Source organism: Daucus carota, chromosome 6 (assembly GCF_001625215.2).
Source record: "Daucus carota subsp. sativus chromosome 6, DH1 v3.0, whole genome shotgun sequence".
NCBI classification, from domain to species: Eukaryota; Viridiplantae; Streptophyta; class Magnoliopsida; order Apiales; family Apiaceae; genus Daucus; species Daucus carota.
In genome coordinates, this window is record NC_030386.2 from 7,241,025 (window position 1) to 7,262,125 (window position 21,101).

A 21,101-nucleotide genomic window follows, 5' to 3' on the forward strand; every position below is an offset into this window, starting at 1 on the left:
CTTTGTCTAAAATTGGTGAACCAAAAGCTGGCTTGTAGAACATTAATGAGCAGTATCCCGTTCTGTTCAAATTAAAAGGTCAAAAAAGTAGTTAAAAATAAAAGATGGGTCCAGATCCCTGCCAATTGATTGTTACACCAAATTATAAGCCGTTTTTTATAGCCGAAAAAAATTGACCGCCCATACGTGCTTTAGATATCAATTCTACAATTTTTTATTTTCTTTTCCGCAAAAAAAACAACAAATAATTTGTTGTCAACAATCAATTGTTCAGAACCATCTCCCATGAAAGATATACTACAGCTACTGTTTACTTGTGTACTTACAGTTTAAAAAGTACTGTTTCAAAAGACCAAGAACATGGGATTGCAAATTTAAAAAATTAACAATAATGGGATTATAAATGGTGTGAGAAGACCAAGAACATGGGACTAGAAATTTGCAGCTAAAGGTTAGAAGTAGGATTTGAAGAGCAAAGGGTTTCAGTCAAAAACAATTTGGTGCAACGGAAAAGAACCAAACAATCCTTTATACATTTTGTTGGTATTGTAATTCTTTCCTAACCGTTTTAACTACTTTTACACCAAAATTTTTTGAAAAATGTCTTACCTAAAACCCTGCTACTTTCCATTTTAAACAGACAGCTGGGTAGTTTATAATGGAAAATGATAGTAACCCAATTAATTTAACAACCATTTTTAGCCTTCAGAGTTGTTGGATGGACTCATCTATCACAATGACAATGTATTCAACCTCATTAACTAGTCATATATTGTTCTTTATATCCTCTCAGAACATTTAGTTTTAGTAGGGGTTTTTGTACATTTTTTCACTAAATTTACTACAATGTGGTCTACTTCAACAACTAGGTTTGGTAAAATTGATGAAAATGGTGCTACTGATGATGAGGAGGCTCTGCAGTTGGCTGCTGTTTTACAGAGATCACCTACTAATGTTCAGGCAAGGACTTCAGTTTTTCGGAACTTTCAAGGAAAGGTTTCACTTTTGGATGTTGGTAAACTTGGAGATCAAGAACAGAAAATGGTGTTAGATAAGTTGATTGCCACTGTTACTGATGATCAAGAGATGTTCTTCAAAAGGATTAGGAATCGATTCGATGTGTAAGCTCTTTTACATTCTTGTGTTTTCGTTTTTTTTTAATTTTTTGGTGTTTAGAATTTGGCATCACTTGTTTTTGGTTATTCAGAATTGATATATTTTCAAAAATTTATTCTTTAAGGTGAAATGATTTTTCGAAACCTGAGAAATTCTTCACAATGCAGAGTTGCACTGGAATTTCCCAAAGTAGAGGTTCGGTTTCAGGACCTCAAGGTAGAAGCCTCGGTCCATGTCGGGAGCAGGGCTTTGCCGACTGTTCCTAATTTTATCTTTAACATGACTGAGGTAAATTGTATGGCATATATACAGTGTAACAGTAAATACAACTTTGTGTTCTTGGTTTAATAAGTGTTTTTTATGTCCGCGGAAGGCCTTGTTGGGAAAGCTCGGGATATTTCCTGGTAAAAGAAAGAAGTACTCAATTTTAAACAACATCAGTGGTATTGTTAAGCCTTCCAGGTAAAGTTAACTGAAATGAAATAAATTTATGTAAACTTTAAGTGTACTTTCAGAGTGTTTAGCATGTAAGTCTGTCACAGATTGACATTACTTTTGGGTCCTCCAAGCTCCGGAAAGACGACCTTGCTTTTAGCTCTTGCTGGTCGACTTGTTCCTGGTTTGAAGGTACTCCACATTTCTTCAGTTATTTTTGACTTCTTAGTTAGAACTAAATGAGTGTAATTTCTTTTAAGAGTGTAAATGGTTTAACAAAATCAGGGAGCTGTTAGTGTAATTTGTTGAGTAACCCTTAGTTTCTTTTAAGATGTCAGGCGAAATCAATTATAATGGGCATAAACTAAATGAGTTTGTGGCCCAAAGGACTTCTGCGTATGTTAGTCAACGGGACTGGCACATTGCAGAGATGACAGTGAGGGAGACTCTTGAACTTTCAGGGAAGTGTCAAGGATTTGGATTCAAGCAAGGCAAGCTTATGGACAGTGAATATATATATTTGTCTTGAATCTGTCATCTTGTTTCATTTTGTGACATTGTCGACCCTGAATTAACCCTTTTATATATGACACAGATATGCTAATGGAACTTTTGAGAAGAGAGAAGGATCTGGGAATTGAACCTGATGATAATCTTGATATTTTTGTTAAGGTTTGTATCACTGCTGATAACCGTCTTAATACTTGTAGTTTCTTTCTTTTTATCATTACAACTTTTTTTGTGACACCCTCGTGCTATTTCTTCTAGTCAGTAGCACTGGGAGACCAGAGAACAAGTCTTGTTGTTGAATACATCATGAAGGTATGTATGTGTGAATCATTTTGTTTCCAATGCATGCTTAGAACCAAGCTAGCAACAATCATACATTGAACTCAAATGCATATTACCATAAATGACTAGCCTGCTGTTGGGTTAGTTTCTGAGTCGTTTGCAGGGTTCTTTTACCGGTTATTAGGCGTTCAGCTACAAACCAGCTGCAATACTAGAAAATGCATGATAATGTAATGTTTGGTAGCATATACCTGTGCTTTTAAGTTATTAATTTAAGATGCTTTACTATAAAAGTTCTTTCTCTTCATTGAACAATCAAGAAACATGCTGTATTATTAATGTTTTTCATTTAGCTGAAATATCCTGTGGCGCTAGATTTAATTGCCTGTTTTTCTGAATATATACAAAGATGCTAGGATTAGATATGTGTGCTGATACATTGGTGGGTGATGAGATGCGGAAAGGAATATCTGGGGGACAAATGAAGCGACTCACAACAGGTAACAATTCATGATTGTGGTACTCACTAATGTCGTTCCTTAGTATAGAGGCAACGTTGCTTCTTAATTTCTACAAATGTGTCTTGTTTTGGCAGGAGAAATGCTAATGGGTGCATCCAGAGTTCTCTTTATGGATGAAATTTCAACTGGACTAGATAGCTCAACCACACATCAAATTATAAAGTATCTCAGGCATGCAACTCAAGCTCTAGATGGGACCACAGTCATCTCTCTGTTGCAACCAGATCCTGAAACTTATGAGTTATTTGATGATATCATCCTTTTAAGTGAAGGACAAATTGTATATCAAGGTCCCCGAGAAACTGCACTTGATTTCTTTGCATTTATGGGCTTCCATTGCCCATACAGGAAAAACGTGGCAGATTTTTTGCAGGAAGTAAGCATTTGAACTTGAGCTTGAGCCTTGAGGCACGTAAGCAAGATAGAACCCGTGTCTGATGGTTTTGTAATGATTTTACACAGGTGATATCAGAAAAGGATCAACAACAATATTGGGTCCTTAACAGGCAATACCAGTACATAACTGTAGCAAAATTTGTTGAAGCATTTCAAACATATTGGCTTGGAAATGCTCTGTCGCAAGAACTTGCTGTACAATTTGATAAGTCCTATAATCATCCGGCAGTCCTGTCTACTAGTAACTATGGTGTAAAGAAGGCAGAGCTTCTAAAGATCAGTTTTTCCTGGCAGCTGCTACTACTGAAACGGAACTCATTTGTTCACATTTTCAAATTTTTCCAGGTACAACTTATAGTTCCATTCCTTTTAAAATTATTCTCTGAGAAATCTCGTATCATAAATACTATTCCTACAGTAAAGCGAAAAGTTTTTAGTTGTAAAATACAAAACAAAAAGAATTTATGAAACTACTGATACAAGATATCTGACCAATGCAGCTTCTACTGATCATTATTATCATGGTAAGTGTATTTTTTCGGACAACTATGCACCATGATACACTGGATGACGGAGGTGTTTATCTTGGTGCTATTTACTTCTCCATAGTAATGATTCTCTTCAACGGATTCATGGAGGTCCCTATGTTGATAGCTAAGCTTCCTATCTTGTACAAACACAGAGACTTACGCTTCTATCCATGTTGGGTGTACACAATTCCTTCTTGGATTTTAAGTATTCCATTTTCTTTGTTAGAGTCTGGCATGTGGGTAGGAGTTACATACTACGCGGTTGGGTTTGATCCTCAAATAAGCAGGTAACTACTTTACTGTCGCCAGAGCTGCTGCTTTGTTAAATTTTTGCTATGAAGGTAGACACATTTACTTTGAGTTGTAATGTGCAGATGCCTACGCCAGTTTTTGTTGTATTTCTCTTTGCACCAGATGTCCATTGGTCTTTTCCGTGTGATGGCATCTTTAGGGAGGAATCTGATAGTTGCTAACACGTTTGGATCGTTTGCAATGCTGATTGTTATGGCTCTAGGAGGATTTGTGCTTTCAAGAGGTCATTCATTTTTTTTAATTATCAAAAGAATTATATGAATAACTGTTTCAAACAGTATTGTCTTATTCTTTTTCCCACTTTACGCTTGTGGCAGATAGTATCCCAGATTGGTGGCTCTGGGGTTACTGGTTTTCTCCTCTGATGTATGCACAAAACGCCGCTTCTGTTAATGAATTTCTTGGACATTCTTGGATTAAGGTAATCAAAATCAGTAATACTTGAACACATTGCAATCGTGGTCTTTTGCTTAAATGTAGAAACAATGTCTAAACAACAACACTTCTTTGGAGATATATTCACTTACAAATAGAAACTCTAGCAGCCAAAAGCACGTGCTTCGTGTAAAATGTCTGTAACTGCAGAAGTTTCTTTTTCGTCCGTGTGATCTGCAGCTACATACATCCTTATCAGAAGTTCCTTTTTCTCTGACTGTGTAGAATGCTGGGAACAGCACAAGTGAATCTCTGGGAGGGATGCTACTGAAAGCACGCAGTTTGTTTCCAGAGAGTTATTGGTACTGGATTGGAGTCGGTGCTTTGCTGGGCTATGCTCTCTTGTTCAACATCCTCTACACCTTGTTTTTGGCCTACCTTAACCGTAAGTTTATCTTCTCAAACCAGTAGCAGTTGTACAATTTTTTTGATCCAGAAATTTGTGGCACCACATCAAGTATCTTATGATCACTCTATACAGCACTCGGAAATCAGCAAGTGGTTATATGTAAGAAAGAGGCTGAAGTAGGAGACAGTAAAATGGAGGGTGAATCTGAAGTTATTGAATTACGCGAATATCTGCAACATTCACACTCCTTTGCTGGTTAGTCTGGAATCCTGACCATCTTACTTGCTAATGATTTATCCAGAAAATAATGTATCCTTTCTGTTATAGGTAAAAAAGTTAAAGACCAAAGAAGAATGGTACTTCCATTTCAACCGCTTTCCATGTCTTTCAGAAACATAAGCTATTATGTGGACGTCCCTCTGGTATATCACTTGATCACTTAAGTTTCCTCTATATCAATTAACTCCGCTTGTAAAAAAGCACAACCATCATTCCAGTACATGTTTCCATCAGGAACTAAAGCAACAAGGAATCGTACAAGACAGGTTGCAGCTGTTGGTGAATGTTACAGGAGCATTTAGGCCTGGCTTGCTTACTGCATTAGTTGGGGTCAGCGGTGCTGGTAAAACGACTTTGATGGACGTATTGGCTGGTAGAAAAACGGGGGGATATATTGAAGGGAGCATATATATTTCTGGGTATCCTAAAAAACAAGAAACATTTGCCAGAGTTTCTGGATATTGTGAGCAAAATGATGTTCACTCCCCATGTTTGACTGTGCATGAGTCACTTCTTTTTTCTGCTTGGCTTCGGTTGCCTTCTCATGTCGACTCAAAAACTCAAAAGGTAAACTATTTGGTTTATTTTTGCTTATGTTTTTCCCCAGTTACATTTTTCGTTTGACATCTTGATTTTACTGTCAGGATTTTGTGGAAGAGGTCATGGAACTAGTTGAACTTACTCCCTTGGGTGGAGCTTTGGTGGGTATTCCTGGGGTGGATGGGTTGTCAACAGAGCAACGAAAGAGACTGACTATTGCAGTTGAACTTGTTGCTAATCCATCAATTGTATTCATGGATGAGCCTACTTCAGGATTGGATGCCAGGGCAGCTGCAATTGTGATGAGAACTGTGAGAAACATTGTGAACACTGGACGAACAATTGTCTGCACTATTCACCAGCCCAGCATTGACATTTTTGAATCTTTTGATGAGGTTAGAGACTTTTACTGAACAATCTGTATAGTTTTGTGATATTTATTAAGTTTCAGTAGCCTGGCATCATTTAGGCACTTTGCTGGTGCAACATGACTTTTACAAGAAAACTGATTGTTACAATTTTTGGCTTATGACTTTTCTGATATCTGCATATAGTCGTTATTTATTTACGAAAGACTAAATACTGGTAATGTTAGTTGTTAGTTACGATTTGTAGCTTCAACATTTCACCAAGTATAGACATATTCATAAGGTCAAGCATTTACCATGGTCACTGATTCCTCAGTCTCTGTTATGCAGCTCCTACTGATGAAGCGTGGTGGACAGCTCATATATGCTGGTCCTCTTGGAAACAATTCTCACAAGCTTGTTCAGTTCTTTGAGGTCTGTTGCTTTTTATTTACAGAAATTCTGAGATATGATGTACAGCTCTACTTTGATATGTGTAGTCCATAATTAACTTGTACTTATATATTTAATTTTCAAGAAAGATAAAGCTGTTATTATTATGCAGAAATGACCTTGGTATTCCCTTTTAAGTGTCATAATATTTGCATCTTCAACTTCTTTAGGCAGTTGAAGGAGTTTCTCCCATAAGGCCTGGTTGTAACCCTGCTGCTTGGATTCTGGAGGTCACTTCTTCAGCTGAAGAAATACGCCTTGGCTTGGACTTTGCAGAAGTTTATCACAGATCAGAGTTATTCCAGTATGCATATGTTTTGACACCTTTTCATTGACATTAATATATTCAGTTCTATAACAGAAATGATATCATATCAGGCAAAACAAAAGACTGGTTGACCGTTTATGCAAGCCGGATAGAGATTCAATTGACCTGAACTTCCCCTCAAAATATTCACTATCATTCTTTGGCCAGTTTGTCACTTGTATCTGGAAACAAAATCTGTCATACTGGAGAAATCCGCAATACACTGCTGTCCGTTTCTTCTACACAGTCATCATATCACTCATGTTTGGGACAATATGCTGGAGATTCGGCTCCAGAAGGTACCTTCCTATCTTTAAAATGAACTTTCGGCTCGGTTACTTGTGATGAATGTGTGCCCTACATTTTGGCAATGATAGGGAATCACAACAGGATATATTCAATGCAATGGGGTCAATGTATGCTGCAGTGCTTTTTATCGGAATCACAAATGCTTCCTCTGTTCAACCTGTAGTCTATGTTGAAAGGTCTGTCTCATATAGAGAAAGAGCAGCTGGAATGTATTCTGCACTACCATTTGCATTTGCTCAGGTCAATTCATTATTTTGTTTCTAAGTGCTCATTGTACTCAGTTCGAGCTTAACAGTATTGAATCATGTAAAGAGTTTCTTACTTGTTAAAATGCTGTCTGCAGATTGCAATAGAGTTCCCCTATGTCTATGTTCAGTCAGTTATTTACAGCATCATCTTCTACTCTATGGCGTCTTTCGAGCAGAACCTTCTGAAGTTTGTTTGGTACATTTACTTCATGTACTTCACCTTACTATACTTCACTTTCTTTGGGATGATGACCATTTCTGTCACGCCAAACCAAAACATTGCTGCCATAGTTGCTGCACCTTTCTATATGATGTGGAATCTTTTCAGTGGATTCATGATTGCTCGCAAGGTATGGCAATAAGATCCGAGTGTTAGCCCTGAAATTGAAGCACACATGCATGTCTTGATATTATCTTTTTCTAAGTGTTCATTCTATTCTCTTTTGACAGAGACTTCCAATATACTGGAGTTGGTACTACTGGGGAAATCCGGTAGCTTGGAGTTTGTACGGCCTATTAGTATCCCAATACGGAGACGTGGATGCACAGGTAAAGCTAGCAGGTGGTGCTCAAACAATGGCTATAAAGCAGTTGCTGAAAGAACAGTTTGGATACAGGCATGATCTTTTAGGTCCTGCTGCCATTGCCGTGGTCAGCTTCTGTTTGCTCTTCGCTCTGACATTTGCTTTCGCCATCAAAACCTTAAACTTTCAGACAAGATGATGGCGCAACTTAAGAAGCAAACAGAAAAGGCAAGTCCTCTCTATGAATCATGGGATATACAAGGAACTATGCATGCAGCCATGCATGCATGCAGTTAACTGCTAATAATGGTGAATGTGAAAATAAGATCAGTCGTTTCGAAGAACCTATGTATTTGTATGATTCAGCAAAGCTTTATGATTTAGCAAAAATTATAAAAAATATGAAATATGAATTTTTCCATGAATAATTTCGGGGTGGGAAGGACTATGACAGAAACACCTAATAAGAGCAAATGTTGCGGTTTAATGTAGGTTTACGTGTTAGAGAAAGAACAAGTATGTAAGATTTGATAATTGAAGTCATAAGAGTGGTAAACATGCAATCGAAAAATGAGGCTGTATCTTAATAACATTACATAGTCAATATAGTGAGCCTATTAATCATGAAACAGAACCACAAAAAGCTCATCTGGAAAACTAACTTGTGTAAGCAACTGTATAACTGAATCTTTGCATGACTTTTCACTAGTTTCACTGTCCTCAGCCTCAGCCTCACTCTTCAGCTCACTCTTCTACCTTGTACAAGCTCTCCAAAGCTTCCAACACGAATTACACACACATATGTGCAGGTACTAGATCAGTGTGTGATGAAGGGAAAGACTCAGCACTGTCATAATCTTCCACCCTTGAATTTCTATTTCAGATATAGTTTGTTTCTCATTTTAGTCGTCGTAAATGTCTCAGCAACCAGGTTAAGTAACCATGACAACGTTGGAGCTGAGTACATTCCCCACAGACGACTATTGCACAGCACTGAACATTATCCTTTAATCATTGATCCTACTCTTGAGTTTGAAAATCCAAGAATTAAAAATGCCTACATTGCCTTGCAAGCTTGGAAGAATGTCATTCTTTCGGATCCGTTTAACACAACTGCCAACTGGGTCGGGGCTTCTGTGTGCAACTACACCGGTGTCTTCTGTCAGCCCGCATTGGATGATCCCAAAGAAAACACTGTAGCTGGCGTCGATCTCAACCATGCAGACATAGCAGGTCACCTCCCTGGTGAACTTGGCTTTTTATATGACATTGCCTTGTTTCATGTCAACTCGAATCGATTTTGTGGTAACATTCCTCAAACATTTCTGAACATGTACTTGTTGTTTGAGATAGATCTAAGCAACAATCATTTTGCTGGCAAGTTCCCCTCTGTTCTACTCAAACTCCCACAGCTCAACTACTTGGATGTCCGATACAATGAATTTGAAGGTGAGCTCCCGGATGAGCTATTCGAGAAGAAACTTGATGCTGTGTTTGTGAACAACAATCGGTTTGCCTCAGAATTACCAAAAAACATTGGCAGCTCAACAGTGTCTGTCCTTGTTCTAGCCAATAACAACTTCCATGGATGCTTTCCTGCCAGTTTGACTAACATGTCAGCTACTCTGCAGGAGCTTATACTCCAAAACAACAATCTACAATCATGTTTGCCAATGGATATCGGAAACCTGAAAAATTTGACAGTGTTTGATGTGAGTCATAACAAGATAGAGGGTGCACTCCCTGATAGTATCACTAATATGGTGAACTTGGAGGAACTCAATGTGGCTCATAATGTGTTTTCAGGGAGTATCCCGAAATCGATTTGTGCACTTCCTCACTTGGTGAGTTTCACATATGAGTACAATTACTTGACAGGAGATCCCCCACAATGTCTGAATCTGCACGAAGATAGGAAGAATTGTTTGCGCAATAGGCCAAACCAGAGGACTACATCACAATGTAGTTTAGTTTTGTCCAGGCCTACAAATTGCAGCAAATTTGGATGTGCTCCACCACATGCTCCTTACCTTCCTCCACCACCAAAACCATCTCCGCCTCCACCTTCACCTCCCCCATGCCCATGTAGCCATGACACTCCCTCACCGCCCCCACCACCTAAAGAATTATCTCCCCCACCTCTGCCTTCACCTCCACAAAAATCTCCTACTCCAGTCCCTTCTTCACCCCCACCCCCCAAGTCATCACCTCCACCTCCGCAACAAAAGTCATCACCTCCACCTCCACCGCCACATGCTGATATCCACCTACCTGCACCGGCCCCATCAAAGGGCAAGCAACCACCACCTCCCTTACCATGTTCTCACCCACATCCGCCTCCACCTCCAACGCCTCCAAAGCCTCCACCATGCTCACAGCAACAGCCACCACCACCAGATACCTCAGCTTTAGCTGCCTCAACTTCACATCTTACAGAATCTTTTCGGCCTCCACCATCCATATAATCACATAACTCCCCCTTCCTTGCCAGAACAAAACCTCCATCCAGTCAATACATTGCAATGTGCCATGATCGATAAACCCACACAATGACTAGAGGCAGGCTAGCTTCTCTATGCACTGTCAAGAGAATCAAATCATCCCCATTTTCTCAAAATTTAATATTTTTCATTCCTTAATTATGTTAGTTAATAAGTGGTAGACATATGTAGTATAGGGTGCCTTCTCTGTTTCTATTGAAGGATTATTAGTTCAGTTGAATTTAACTTGAGAAAATTATCTGTTAGACTTACAAATTTATCTCCATTTTTTCTCTTAGCTGATAGCATAAGATCAGTTTCAATTCTTACAAACCAGTTCAATGCAGTTGTTTATAGAGGACTAATATTTTAAGTACATTTCTGGATTTTCTAGCATTGTGGTATATTATATTTTCAAACAATTGTTTCCAAGAACAAGCAACTTGAAGCCATTGCAGGCAATTCCAACATTTGTTTGACAACATTAGGGGAGGTGGTTGCTATGAAAAGGGATTGTGTTGACCAATTTCCTTTATAAATAATACTAATCTTGTGCAAAGTTATGTGTGAAATATTATAGATGTGTCAAGTACAAACTTACTCATTGAGCTCATGAAAAAACTGGAAAAAGAAGTCATTCTGATGGATTTGGCGATGGCCTCAATTGTTGAGAAGAGATGATGTTTAAAGTTTTTTACTTGATAGATTGTGTTAAATCAATACTCCCTCCGTCGCATTTTATATGAGCTGGTTTGACTTTCACGGAATTGAAAAAAAAATAATAAATATAGTTGAAAAGTGGATAAAGTGGTGGAACATATCAATATTTAATTATAGATTTGAGACATTGGAGGAAAATAGTGAGTGTAATAGTGTTTATTTAATAAAAAGAGAGTATAAAGAGGTAGTGGGTGTAAAAGCGAAAGATACTATTGGGCCGTTTGGTTGAACTTAAAAGAAGTGATTTATTGCTTAAAATAAAGAAGTGGATTATAAGTGAAAAGTTGGGTTGAACTTATAAATTATTAAAAGTGTTTGGATACTCGTGACTTATTTTGTTATAATAAGCTCCAAATCCAAAAAAAGCTAGATTTCCTAGCTTTTTTTTCGAAGCTTTTAAGCCTCATTTTAAGTACTTCTCCTAAGTTGCCAAACGCTACATAAATAAGTTGAAGCAACTTCTCTTCTAAATAAGCAATAAGCTATGTTTGCCAAACACCCACTATCAAAAATAGTATGTATAATAAGTTGATGAGGGTAATATAAAATAGGATGAAGAGAGTACTTGAGTATTGGCATAGAGAATGAATATTTTATTGGTTAAATCGAATGACCACAAGTTAAGTATTTAGTTAAGTGACTATCAAAAATGTAAATAAAATGATCAGATTGGAAATAACCACATTAAACCTTTATACTGCTCTCTCAACCAGTGATTTTAATAATAAAAAAGTAAAATAAATATTGATCATAAAATTTCGAATCTAATTTATATGAAATTCATCCAATAATCTGATCGGAAAATGAAATAAAAGAATGCAACGATGCATGATCTGATACATTTTTAGTGTGCGCCTATGAGCACACACTAGACACCAATATCTATAAATATGGTGGATTTTGATTGACTTATACTTTTTTCTTATAATAGTAGACCTCCTAAAAATTCACCAACTACATTAATAAAAATTCAATAACAAATTTATAAAATTTGGTGCTAGCATGTGCTCATGAGCACACACTAGACAACCCGAACAAAAATATCCGGTAAGTCGGTAACCAAAGAATTAATGATCCGTAAAGAGAAATATACAGTATTGGCGTGTGAGAGAGAAAAGGGAAGGAGGGAAATGTAACAAGACGGACAGCAGTCTGAGTCTGTGCAGTCCCAGACAAAAAACACTCTCTCAATCACAACAACATATACTTACATTATACTTACATACATCACGGACACACACACAGACACGCACTGTAGGTGGGGTGATAATACAACTAGTCCTACTGTTCTGACTTGCAAGAACAAGAATAAAAATGAACCCCCCATTTATTGATTCCTCTTCAGCTTTTGCTTTTTAATGCTTCACTTCCAAACTCTCATCAACTACAAACCCTCTCTCTCTCTCTCTCTCTCTCTCTCCACATTTAAGATGAGATGGCTCTACTGCAAATGATGGCTCACACTCATAACAACAATAATAATACTCATACTGATGACATTGCTCAAGATGTGAAGCCTACTGTTTTTCATGATTTTTTAAGTAAAGGGTCAGATTTGTTGCCGCCGGCCGGTGCTGCTCCGCCGGCTTCTGCCGCCTCTTCTGGTGGGCCCCGTGGACCCATCTCATCAACTTCTGATCTGGCTTCTGGTAAACTAATCACTTGTGATGCATACATTTATTATCAGTGTGTATACTGTTTGCTTCTGTTTGGTTCTTATTTATGTTTGTATGAGTGTGTTAAAATAACCCACTTTATCCAACTAACTTAATTGGTGCTTATGATTAATAATTGATTTTTTCTGTGGTTATGGTACTGTTTTGTGGTTTAGTTTTAGTGAGGTCACTAGTGAAGTTAGTATCTTGTTTTTGTAAAATTTCAAAGTCCATGTGTGTGTGATCTATCTGTAGTACTAGTATCTTTGTTGGAATTTTCTCTTTTTTCATGAGTGATTTGTGGACCATTTTCATCACAGTACTAAAGGTGGTTTCTTGCATAAGCACATGTGGAAATGTGGACTTTTGATAACTATTTATGGTTTGAGATTGTAGATGGTTTTTGTGGGGTACTTTAGAGATCAGACTAGAGCTTGATACTTGTTTGCATTAACTATGGCAGAAAAAGATGCTGGAAATCATTACGAGGGGGTGCCATTTTATGGGCTAAGAAGGGATCTCACTGGACCAGAGATAGCTAGTAGGTTTACCAGAAACAAGCGAAGTAGCTTAGAAAGCGGCTACTTGGGGTCATCAAGAGATGTGTTGCAGCAAATGCAGCCTCACTCTTTAGAGACCTCACATATAATGAAGGTTACATGGTTCTAATTCAGTTACCACTGCCACAACTTGAATTTTTTTGGAAGTACAATATAATGTATCCTTATTTTTAATTGATGTATACCATATAAATCGTTTGAGGGGCCGTGTGGCTCCAATATATGATCTCTGATGCTGGGTGTTTTTCCGAATTCAGATGTTCCGAGGCACTGGAGGACCTAGACGGCCCCAAGATGAGGAAGCATTTCTTGGTATGCATCCAACAAGACCGACCTCTGACTCTCTTGTGTTGCAACAAGCCACCAGTGCTAGAGCTGATGTGAACGCTTCAAAATGGGAGCGAGCTACTCCAATTAGTGTTGGCCCGGTACTGCCATATTCTTCACTGAAAGGTCAAGTTGTTCCTTTTGGGTATCAACACCTATCAACTAGATTCAAAGACTCCAATGTAGGCCCCTCAATTTTTCATCAAGCTGCTGATGAAGGATCAAGAACTGGAATGAAGGGTTCAGGTATTTTGAGTTCTATCAATGTCAGTGGAGGAACTTCAGACAGAAATGCACCTAGTGCTAGCAACCAGAATTCAGGTAATCGAATAGCTGAGACAGAGTCATCTACAAAGTAAGCTTCTCTGTTTCTTTGTATCGCTGTTCAACCCTTATGCTATATTTTTACATTGAGAGTGTTGTGTGAGATATACTTTCCGTATATATTTGCAGTCAACAAGGGGAAGCATTAGTTAGTCGCCAGATGACCATCTTTTATGGTGGTCAAGCCCATGTGTTTGATGATGTTCACCCGAACAAGGTTTGTCAACTAAATTGCGTCTATTTGATTGAAGTAGGTAGTTTTCAATTTTTTTATACAGTCAGCTAAATTGCATGAACAACTAACAACTGTTAATGAACTTATATTATTATTCAGACCATCAGAATCTTATGTGGTGGCTTTAGTTTATATCTTATCTTTATAAGTTCTGTTCAGATCGTTTAACAAAGATTCTTAAAATTTGCTGTCTTTGTTCTAGCCGGAGTGAATTTTGGAAGGGGTTATATACAATCTGCCTAATTTGCTTTTTAAGTCGACATATATCTGCAATATAATCAACTTGTTGTTTTACATTTGTACATTTTTGCCCCACAGACTGTACCATGTGGAGACTCTTTTTTACATTAATATCTTCCCCTTTCTTGTACATTTATCACTTCAGTATTGTTTTGAGTGAATTGTACCGTGTTGGAGAAACACATCACCTTCCCTATAACACCATTTTTAAGTACAAGTCTAAGTGATGCTTGTGCCGTAAAATTGAGGAGAGGACAGTTGTGGTAAAATAATCTGATAATTGTGACATAAAATTTTAAGAGACTGGAGTGTAAAGATCTTATTACAACAATTTGGACATGGACTGTGCATTTATAATTTAGTCTTAATTTAGGCATGAAGGTCAAAATTCTTTAGGTCAAGTAGAACTAGTTAAGGAATGTTTGTAGTTGGTTCTGTTATATCAATCCCTCACGGAATTGGAGGGTAGACCAGCTAACATTATAACATTGTGTTCTAGTGGAAAAGCAATTAAGTTACAATTTAATATGTCACCAATTTAACAGTCTTCTTCATTATACCAAGAAAGTGATAATTAAATTTCAGAGTTCTTAACCAGATTACTGACCATCGGCCAACTGTGAAATAACTCTGCCACTTTATGCATTGTTTTTTATATTTAAACTGGTTGATCAGCTCTTGAAATTATTGCTCTTGAAGATAGTGAGTTCCTTCTTTTCTCCATATTCTAACTGTTCCTTGTTTTGATCATGATTTTTAAGACTAATTTACTCTGACATATAGATGTGAAGTTTAGAAACATGTGATAACCATCTTATTTAAATGTTAATTTCAGGCCGACGTTATAATGGCCTTAGCTGGTTCAAATGGAGGATCTTGGTCCACAGATTTCACACAAAATTCTACTATTAGGCCACCCCCTACCGAAATAGAACTTCCTGGTACTGAGAATGAAACAGGCATGGCTATAAACTCTGTATTTCCGAGGGAGTTCCGTCACAGGTTTTCGATGACTGGGAATTCCAGTCATGGGATCGTGTCTAGCAACCAAACGCCATTTTCCCCAGGTCAGCAATTCACTCCTAGAATATGTTTCAGTTGTTTCTTTAGGGTTATGAAAACCTTGGGAAACTGTTGTATTTATTATCTATGTACATAAAGTATACACATTTTTGGGTGGTGTTCTCATGTTTCAGGTAACATCGTATATGAAAGTAGTCTGCCTTCTGATTATGAAATGTGTTGCTAGCTGGATATCTATTATAAGGCATGTGGGTATACGATAAATGTGTTTCTTCATAAACATCGTAATACCAGAAGGCTTTAGTATCCGTCTATCCACGAAAGATGTACTTTTTATAGGATAGTTTGGTAAAAATATTGTTGAACTTCTTGGTTACCTTGGTATCAGATATATGTCTAACTTTATAGTCAAACTGGTGCAACTGATGTTCCTAATTTTTTTTTCTTGGGTGGCATGAGCTGGTGAGTTTTCGTTAGAAACATAAATTTAAATGTTGGGTCAATCTCTACTGTCCATAGTTCATTATCCTGCTGATTAATCTAAACCGCCATTTGATGAATGGGTTTATTCCATTATGATTCTGTGACCAGTACGATATTCAGTGTTACAGTAAAATTATTATATGAGAGCTCCAAAAACTACCATAGATGGATTTAACGTATGCAGTGCTCTCTCAACCTTAATTTGTGATAATTTGAGTCTCACAAAAGAAACTCACATTAAAACAGCTTTTTATTGCTATGCTTGATGCTTGAATTTAATGTTATCACTGACGTATAGCTCCTGCAATTATTATAAGAATATATGTATGACAACTGGTCCGAATTTATATCACTAAAAATTGCTTTTTTTCATTTGTATCAGTACTGGCAATGCCAAAAGGGTTAATGTATAATTATAGGTGTGCACAACTATACACATCTCATCTCGTATGTAGTATAGTGAACCGCCATCACACTCCGAGCTCATAACAATGGATGACAACCATGTAGAAGCTATTTTCAAGGCTAAACTCAGTTAGGCTATGAATCCTTGAGAAACCAGGCCGGAAAAGGATTCTTTCCCAGTCACAAGGCTCCCTTATTACTGTCATATAAATTTTCTTTACCCTTTGTAGAGCTTTTGGAGACCCTTTTTGCAATAACCTCTTTCAAGGAAGCTAGTTCAAACATTAATTTGATACCTCTATAAGAAAGATTTAGGACTCATCAAAACAAAAATTACTAAATTTGTAATTTCTGAAAATAAAACACTTCAGCTTATGTCTGCTTGATTGCGATTAAATTAAAGGGCGCAGGCCAAGCACAGTTTGTATTAGGTAACTCGCAAGTAGCAGAAACGTCAATTACAGACCTAGCTAATTATGCAATGGTGTTTATTTGTTCTGTAATAAAGTTTGTCACTATTTGAGCAAAAATTCATAATGCATTTACTATTTGGTTTGTTTTTCACAGCTAGACATGAGTATTTTTTTTTGTATCTAATGTCTCAGGATCTCATGGAGGAAGTTTAGTAGTGAAAGATTTGAAGGACCTGAATCAAGTGGCAGAACCTAGTGGTGAAAAGAGAAAACATGAGTTATAGAAACTGCAATATGCATCTGCTAATAGTATTATATGAGTTCACTTGAGAAGATATGTTGTAAGCTTCACTATATATTACCAATCATTGTTGTCCTTCACATACCTTGAAACTTCCTTTCTTCAGGTTTTGGATTATGTATTCTTGTTAGTTAGAGATTATTAGTGATTAGCTGCATGGTTAGAGCTGTTTAACGAACCGAGCTGTTCGTGAACAAGCTCGAGCTCGGCTCGTTAAGAGCTCGTTCGGCTCGGCTCGTTAAGTTAACGAGCTCGAGCTCGAACATAAAAAATTGTTCGTTAAGAAAACGAGCTCGAGCCGAGCTTTTAGTATGTTCGGCTCGAGCTCGGCTCGAACTCGTTCGGCTCGAGCTCGGCTCGTTAAAGCTCGAAAAAAAAGAATATTTTCATAATAATTTCGTAATATATATATGTTATTGAACGCCAAATTCAACATATAATATATCAAATCGATCATGAGAATATCAACTATAATATGGTACCATCAAAACATACTAAAAATTTTATTTGGCTTGCTATTTTAAGAGTAAAGTAGCGGTTTGGCCTTATTTTTCTCTGGCTCGGCTCGTATTTGTTCGTGAACAAACTCGTGTTCGGCTCGTTAGTTATCGAGCTCGAACACACTTTTTTGTTCGATAAGTAAGCTCGGCTCGGCTCGGTTCGATAAGAAAAAATTTAAAGCTCGGCTCGACTCGGTCAAAACTCAGCTCGGCTCGGTTCGTGAACAGCCCTCAGCATGGTATCCTAAATTAAGAGTATATAACAAAACAACACTCAAATAACAGGGTGCTAGCCATTTCTAAAAAGTCAAGATAGTCTTCATTCCTCTATAAATCACCTAGGCATTATTGTGTGATGTTCTGCATGATGTAGCTCTATAATAACTTATCTTCATATTGCTCAGAAGTTGTTTCAGCCTGTAGTCTGATAGAGTTTATGGCAGATGAGGCTTCTAGTTTCTAATAGAATAAAGTATATTAAAATTCTTAACAACGTACACACCACTAGTGAAAACATCTTTTCCAATTATTTTCCAGACATCAACATAGTCAAATGCATGGACATGCGAATTCTACATAACCATAGAGAGACATGAGTCAAAATGCATGTTTTGTACAGGAAAAATCTACATTCCGCTCTTCGGCTCTTGAATGGTAGACTTACATGATGGTAGTGTTGCGGGTTTCTTCGTTAAAAAATAATATCATAATAAAATTTGATAAAATTTTAACAAATTATAATAATATAGTCAGTTAATATCATAGTGCTGCGGGTTCCTACGTTAAAAAAATAATAAATAAATTATACTTAACTTTGTTTATGAGAGAATTTATTAGATTCTAACTTTTAAAATATAATCATTTTCCTTTTAGTTTTTTCAAAATATCTAAAATTATAAAATCCAACACTTTTAACTTGAGATTCTCTAATATGAAATTGGTGGCAAATATTCGAATTGGCCTTTTAACAGCAGGGAAGAAAATGGAGAACATAACTGAACTGAAGGTTTCATAAATTTGTACTTGTACCTAGATAAAAGAGATTTTGTAAAACATAGATTTCTTTTTAATTTGACTCCACGCAGAGGTAGTCACTTTCTCTAGGTAAAATATCATGCTGCAAATTTCAGTTTGAGCTAACAGACACTGAAGAGTCATGCAGCATCTTACTGGTTCAAAGCAGCGTTCAAAGTTTTGAAACTTTTGATAACTACGTATGCTCATACTTATCTTCTTTGTCTTTTATGGAATTTCTTGCTGTAATCAAGACAGTGACCAAAATTCGTTCCTGATCCTATAAAATCATCGAGACTCGTTAAAAATGTTGTGCTCTGAGTAGAGGTGGCAATCGTTTCGTTTCGTGTATTTTCGTGTTTCGTGTATTTTCGTGTTTCGTGTACTTGAAGGTGAAATCCGTCCGTTATTGATTTCGTGTACCTAATTTGAAACCCGTATCCGATCCGAATCGTTTCGTGTACTTTTCGTGTATATTATATATAAAAATATTAATATAATTTTAATCAAAAATTAGTTTTAATATATATTTTCCTGTATAATTTTACTAAATATGAATGATATATATATATATATATATATATATATATACCTGCATACAATTCTCTACAAATTTGTTAATGTATCTCTAATATATATTTACATATACATATAAATATATATATTTTACACAATTATATATATAATATATTATGACATATATATAATAATAATTATGTACAAATATTTCGTGTCCTTTCGTGTAATTTCGTGTTTCGTGTATCAAAAATCAAAACTCATATCCATTTTTTTCGTGTCGTTTCGTTTCGTGTTAGTTTGTTACGTGTCAAATTGCCAGGCCTAGGTCTGAGGCATGACGAACACACGCCTACGAATACGGGAAAAGAAAAAGCATTTAGCCGTGAAAATTTGGGATGCCTGAGACATCAAATCTTTTTTTGTGATTGGGGACGTATCTAGGATTCGAACGGTAAGATGCATCAATCAAATTTTCGAAAAATATCTATATATTTTTAAATTTTTTGTGAAATTTTTATAATTTTATAAAATATAGAATGTTGAAAAATTATAAAATAAAAATTTAGAAGAGATACGTGTCCTAAGGTACCGTTTGGGGCTGCTGTTGTATTCAGTTTTTGTTGAAAAGTTGGTGAAAAACTGTTTGTTAAATCTAAAAGCAACTTTTCTGAACAACAGTTTTTAGCTGAAAAGCTGCTTTAAAAAAAAGCAGGTACTCCCATGCTTTTGGAAAAAGTTGCCTTTCAGCTTTTGCATAAAACTGGTATAGATTTCATTATCAAACTTCACCAAAAACATTATTTTTTTTTATATCATAACTGAAAATAAGCAGATATCAAAAAATTACCAAACAATTACTCTATCTGATTTCTACAACACTTTTTTTACCAGCACATTCTCTAACAGTACAACTATTCTTAAGAAAAGACTATTCGAATAAAAGGCAGAATCAAGACAGATGGAGATCAAACTAAAGATATTAAGCATAACAGACGTTTTGTTCTCGGAGATAATTGCATTTTAATTGAGTGTACAGCGATTCTTAACAAGCCAAACAGACCCCAGTCCCTCTTACTAAATCCGCCCCGGTCCATGATTAGATAATACAGTGTAGTTTAAGCAGAGTACTTAACTGAGTAAGGTTTGAATCCAGAAACGACAAAACATCAGGTCAGTCCAAAAGACAAAAATAAATGGAGATCCCTGACCATGAAATAAATCTTTTCATATTTTATCCGTCTTTTGTCTTGTTCCGTGCTACAAACTACTCCCTGTCCCAACCATTTCTTTACACTTTCCTTTTTGGGGCGTCCCATCCAATTCTTTACATTTCAAAACTTACCAAAAATAGTCAATGAATCCCACAATTTCTCCACTTTTCTTTCCTTTTCACACTACTTTTACTCCACTATCTCCTTTTTATACATTAAAAATCAATGAGTCCCACCACTACACCCACTTTCTTTCTCTTTTCCACTACTTTATACATATTTCTTAACCTCCGTGCCCAACCCATTTGATAAGAAATGGGAGGGACGGAGGGAGCAGACAAAAACTTCCAAATCTGCAAGAAGACACCACCCCGTCCCAAAACCCACCTAATACCACATGTTGTTTAATCCATCTGCCTATTATTTTAACATTCACTCACCACATTCCTCTGTTATCACTCTCGACTGTACATAAATATTCATAAATTTTGGCTCTCTCCGAACAGGAGCCAACTTAAATTATCGCTTACTTCCATGATTCGAACATAATTATTTTCATTTCTCCGAATACTGACTCCATGACATGATTACTTTTTTTCATTTATAATGGATGATAAAATTAAGTCCTTATCAAGGACTTAATTTTTTGTAACATACATATCTTTATAAATTTTTAGATATAAATATTAATGAGATATTTCATGTTCATTATGTGATAAAAAAAATATTATTTTAGAAAAAAGTATAATTTCATGTATTTCTCTGTGAAAATGTGGTTTTATTTCTGAAAAATAAATA

At 36.5% G+C, this 21,101-nt stretch overlaps 3 protein-coding genes across 4 annotated transcripts; all 3 read left to right on the forward strand.

The window, feature by feature from the left end:
* Window positions 1–679: 679 nt before the first annotated feature.
* On the forward strand, window positions 680–8,298 carry LOC108224708 (ABC transporter G family member 32-like). The gene is made up of 24 exons (XM_064080417.1): window positions 680–1,121; window positions 1,284–1,404; window positions 1,490–1,578; window positions 1,659–1,743; window positions 1,883–2,042; window positions 2,147–2,223; window positions 2,320–2,373; window positions 2,753–2,843; window positions 2,939–3,240; window positions 3,327–3,605; window positions 3,761–4,077; window positions 4,165–4,325; window positions 4,420–4,523; window positions 4,763–4,922; window positions 5,019–5,141; window positions 5,214–5,308; window positions 5,400–5,732; window positions 5,810–6,100; window positions 6,404–6,487; window positions 6,676–6,809; window positions 6,884–7,111; window positions 7,190–7,361; window positions 7,465–7,719; window positions 7,820–8,298. Exons 1-24 carry the CDS (start codon window positions 847–849, stop codon window positions 8,090–8,092), a joined length of 4,263 nt encoding a protein of 1,420 aa, XP_063936487.1. The 5' UTR covers window positions 680–846; the 3' UTR covers window positions 8,093–8,298.
* A 252-nt stretch (window positions 8,299–8,550) lies between these two features.
* On the forward strand, window positions 8,551–10,490 carry LOC108225697 (leucine-rich repeat extensin-like protein 4). The gene has a single exon (XM_017400627.2). It carries the CDS (start codon window positions 8,721–8,723, stop codon window positions 10,356–10,358), a length of 1,638 nt encoding a protein of 545 aa, XP_017256116.1. The 5' UTR covers window positions 8,551–8,720; the 3' UTR covers window positions 10,359–10,490.
* A 1,707-nt stretch (window positions 10,491–12,197) lies between these two features.
* On the forward strand, window positions 12,198–17,195 carry LOC108224741 (protein TIFY 8). Of its 2 annotated transcripts, none has more exons than XM_017399458.2 (6): window positions 12,198–12,742; window positions 13,212–13,402; window positions 13,566–13,990; window positions 14,089–14,176; window positions 15,270–15,501; window positions 15,631–15,870. In XM_017399458.2, exons 1-6 carry the CDS (start codon window positions 12,529–12,531, stop codon window positions 15,681–15,683), a joined length of 1,203 nt encoding a protein of 400 aa, XP_017254947.1. In that variant the 5' UTR covers window positions 12,198–12,528; the 3' UTR covers window positions 15,684–15,870. The 2 variants fall into 2 exon arrangements, with proteins under 2 accessions (XP_017254947.1, XP_017254946.1); XM_017399457.2 differs by lacking the exon at window positions 15,631–15,870 and adding an exon at window positions 16,951–17,195 and having other exon boundaries at window positions 12,199–12,742.
* Window positions 17,196–21,101: the final 3,906 nt, after the last annotated feature.

Coding starts and splice junctions, on each gene's coding strand:
- LOC108224708 (XM_064080417.1), top strand. CDS start 847: ATGTGGTCTACTTCAACAACTAGGTTTGGTAAAATTGATGAAAATGGT. Junction 3,606..3,760: donor ACATTTTCAAATTTTTCCAG/GTACAACTTATA, acceptor TGACCAATGCAG/CTTCTACTGATCATTATTAT. Junction 4,923..5,018: donor GTTTTTGGCCTACCTTAACC/GTAAGTTTATCT, acceptor CACTCTATACAG/CACTCGGAAATCAGCAAGTG.
- LOC108225697 (XM_017400627.2), top strand. CDS start 8,721: ATGAAGGGAAAGACTCAGCACTGTCATAATCTTCCACCCTTGAATTTC.
- LOC108224741 (XM_017399457.2), top strand. CDS start 12,529: ATGGCTCTACTGCAAATGATGGCTCACACTCATAACAACAATAATAAT. Junction 14,177..15,269: donor ATGATGTTCACCCGAACAAG/GTTTGTCAACTA, acceptor TGTTAATTTCAG/GCCGACGTTATAATGGCCTT. Junction 15,502..16,950: donor CCAAACGCCATTTTCCCCAG/GTCAGCAATTCA, acceptor CTAATGTCTCAG/GATCTCATGGAGGAAGTTTA.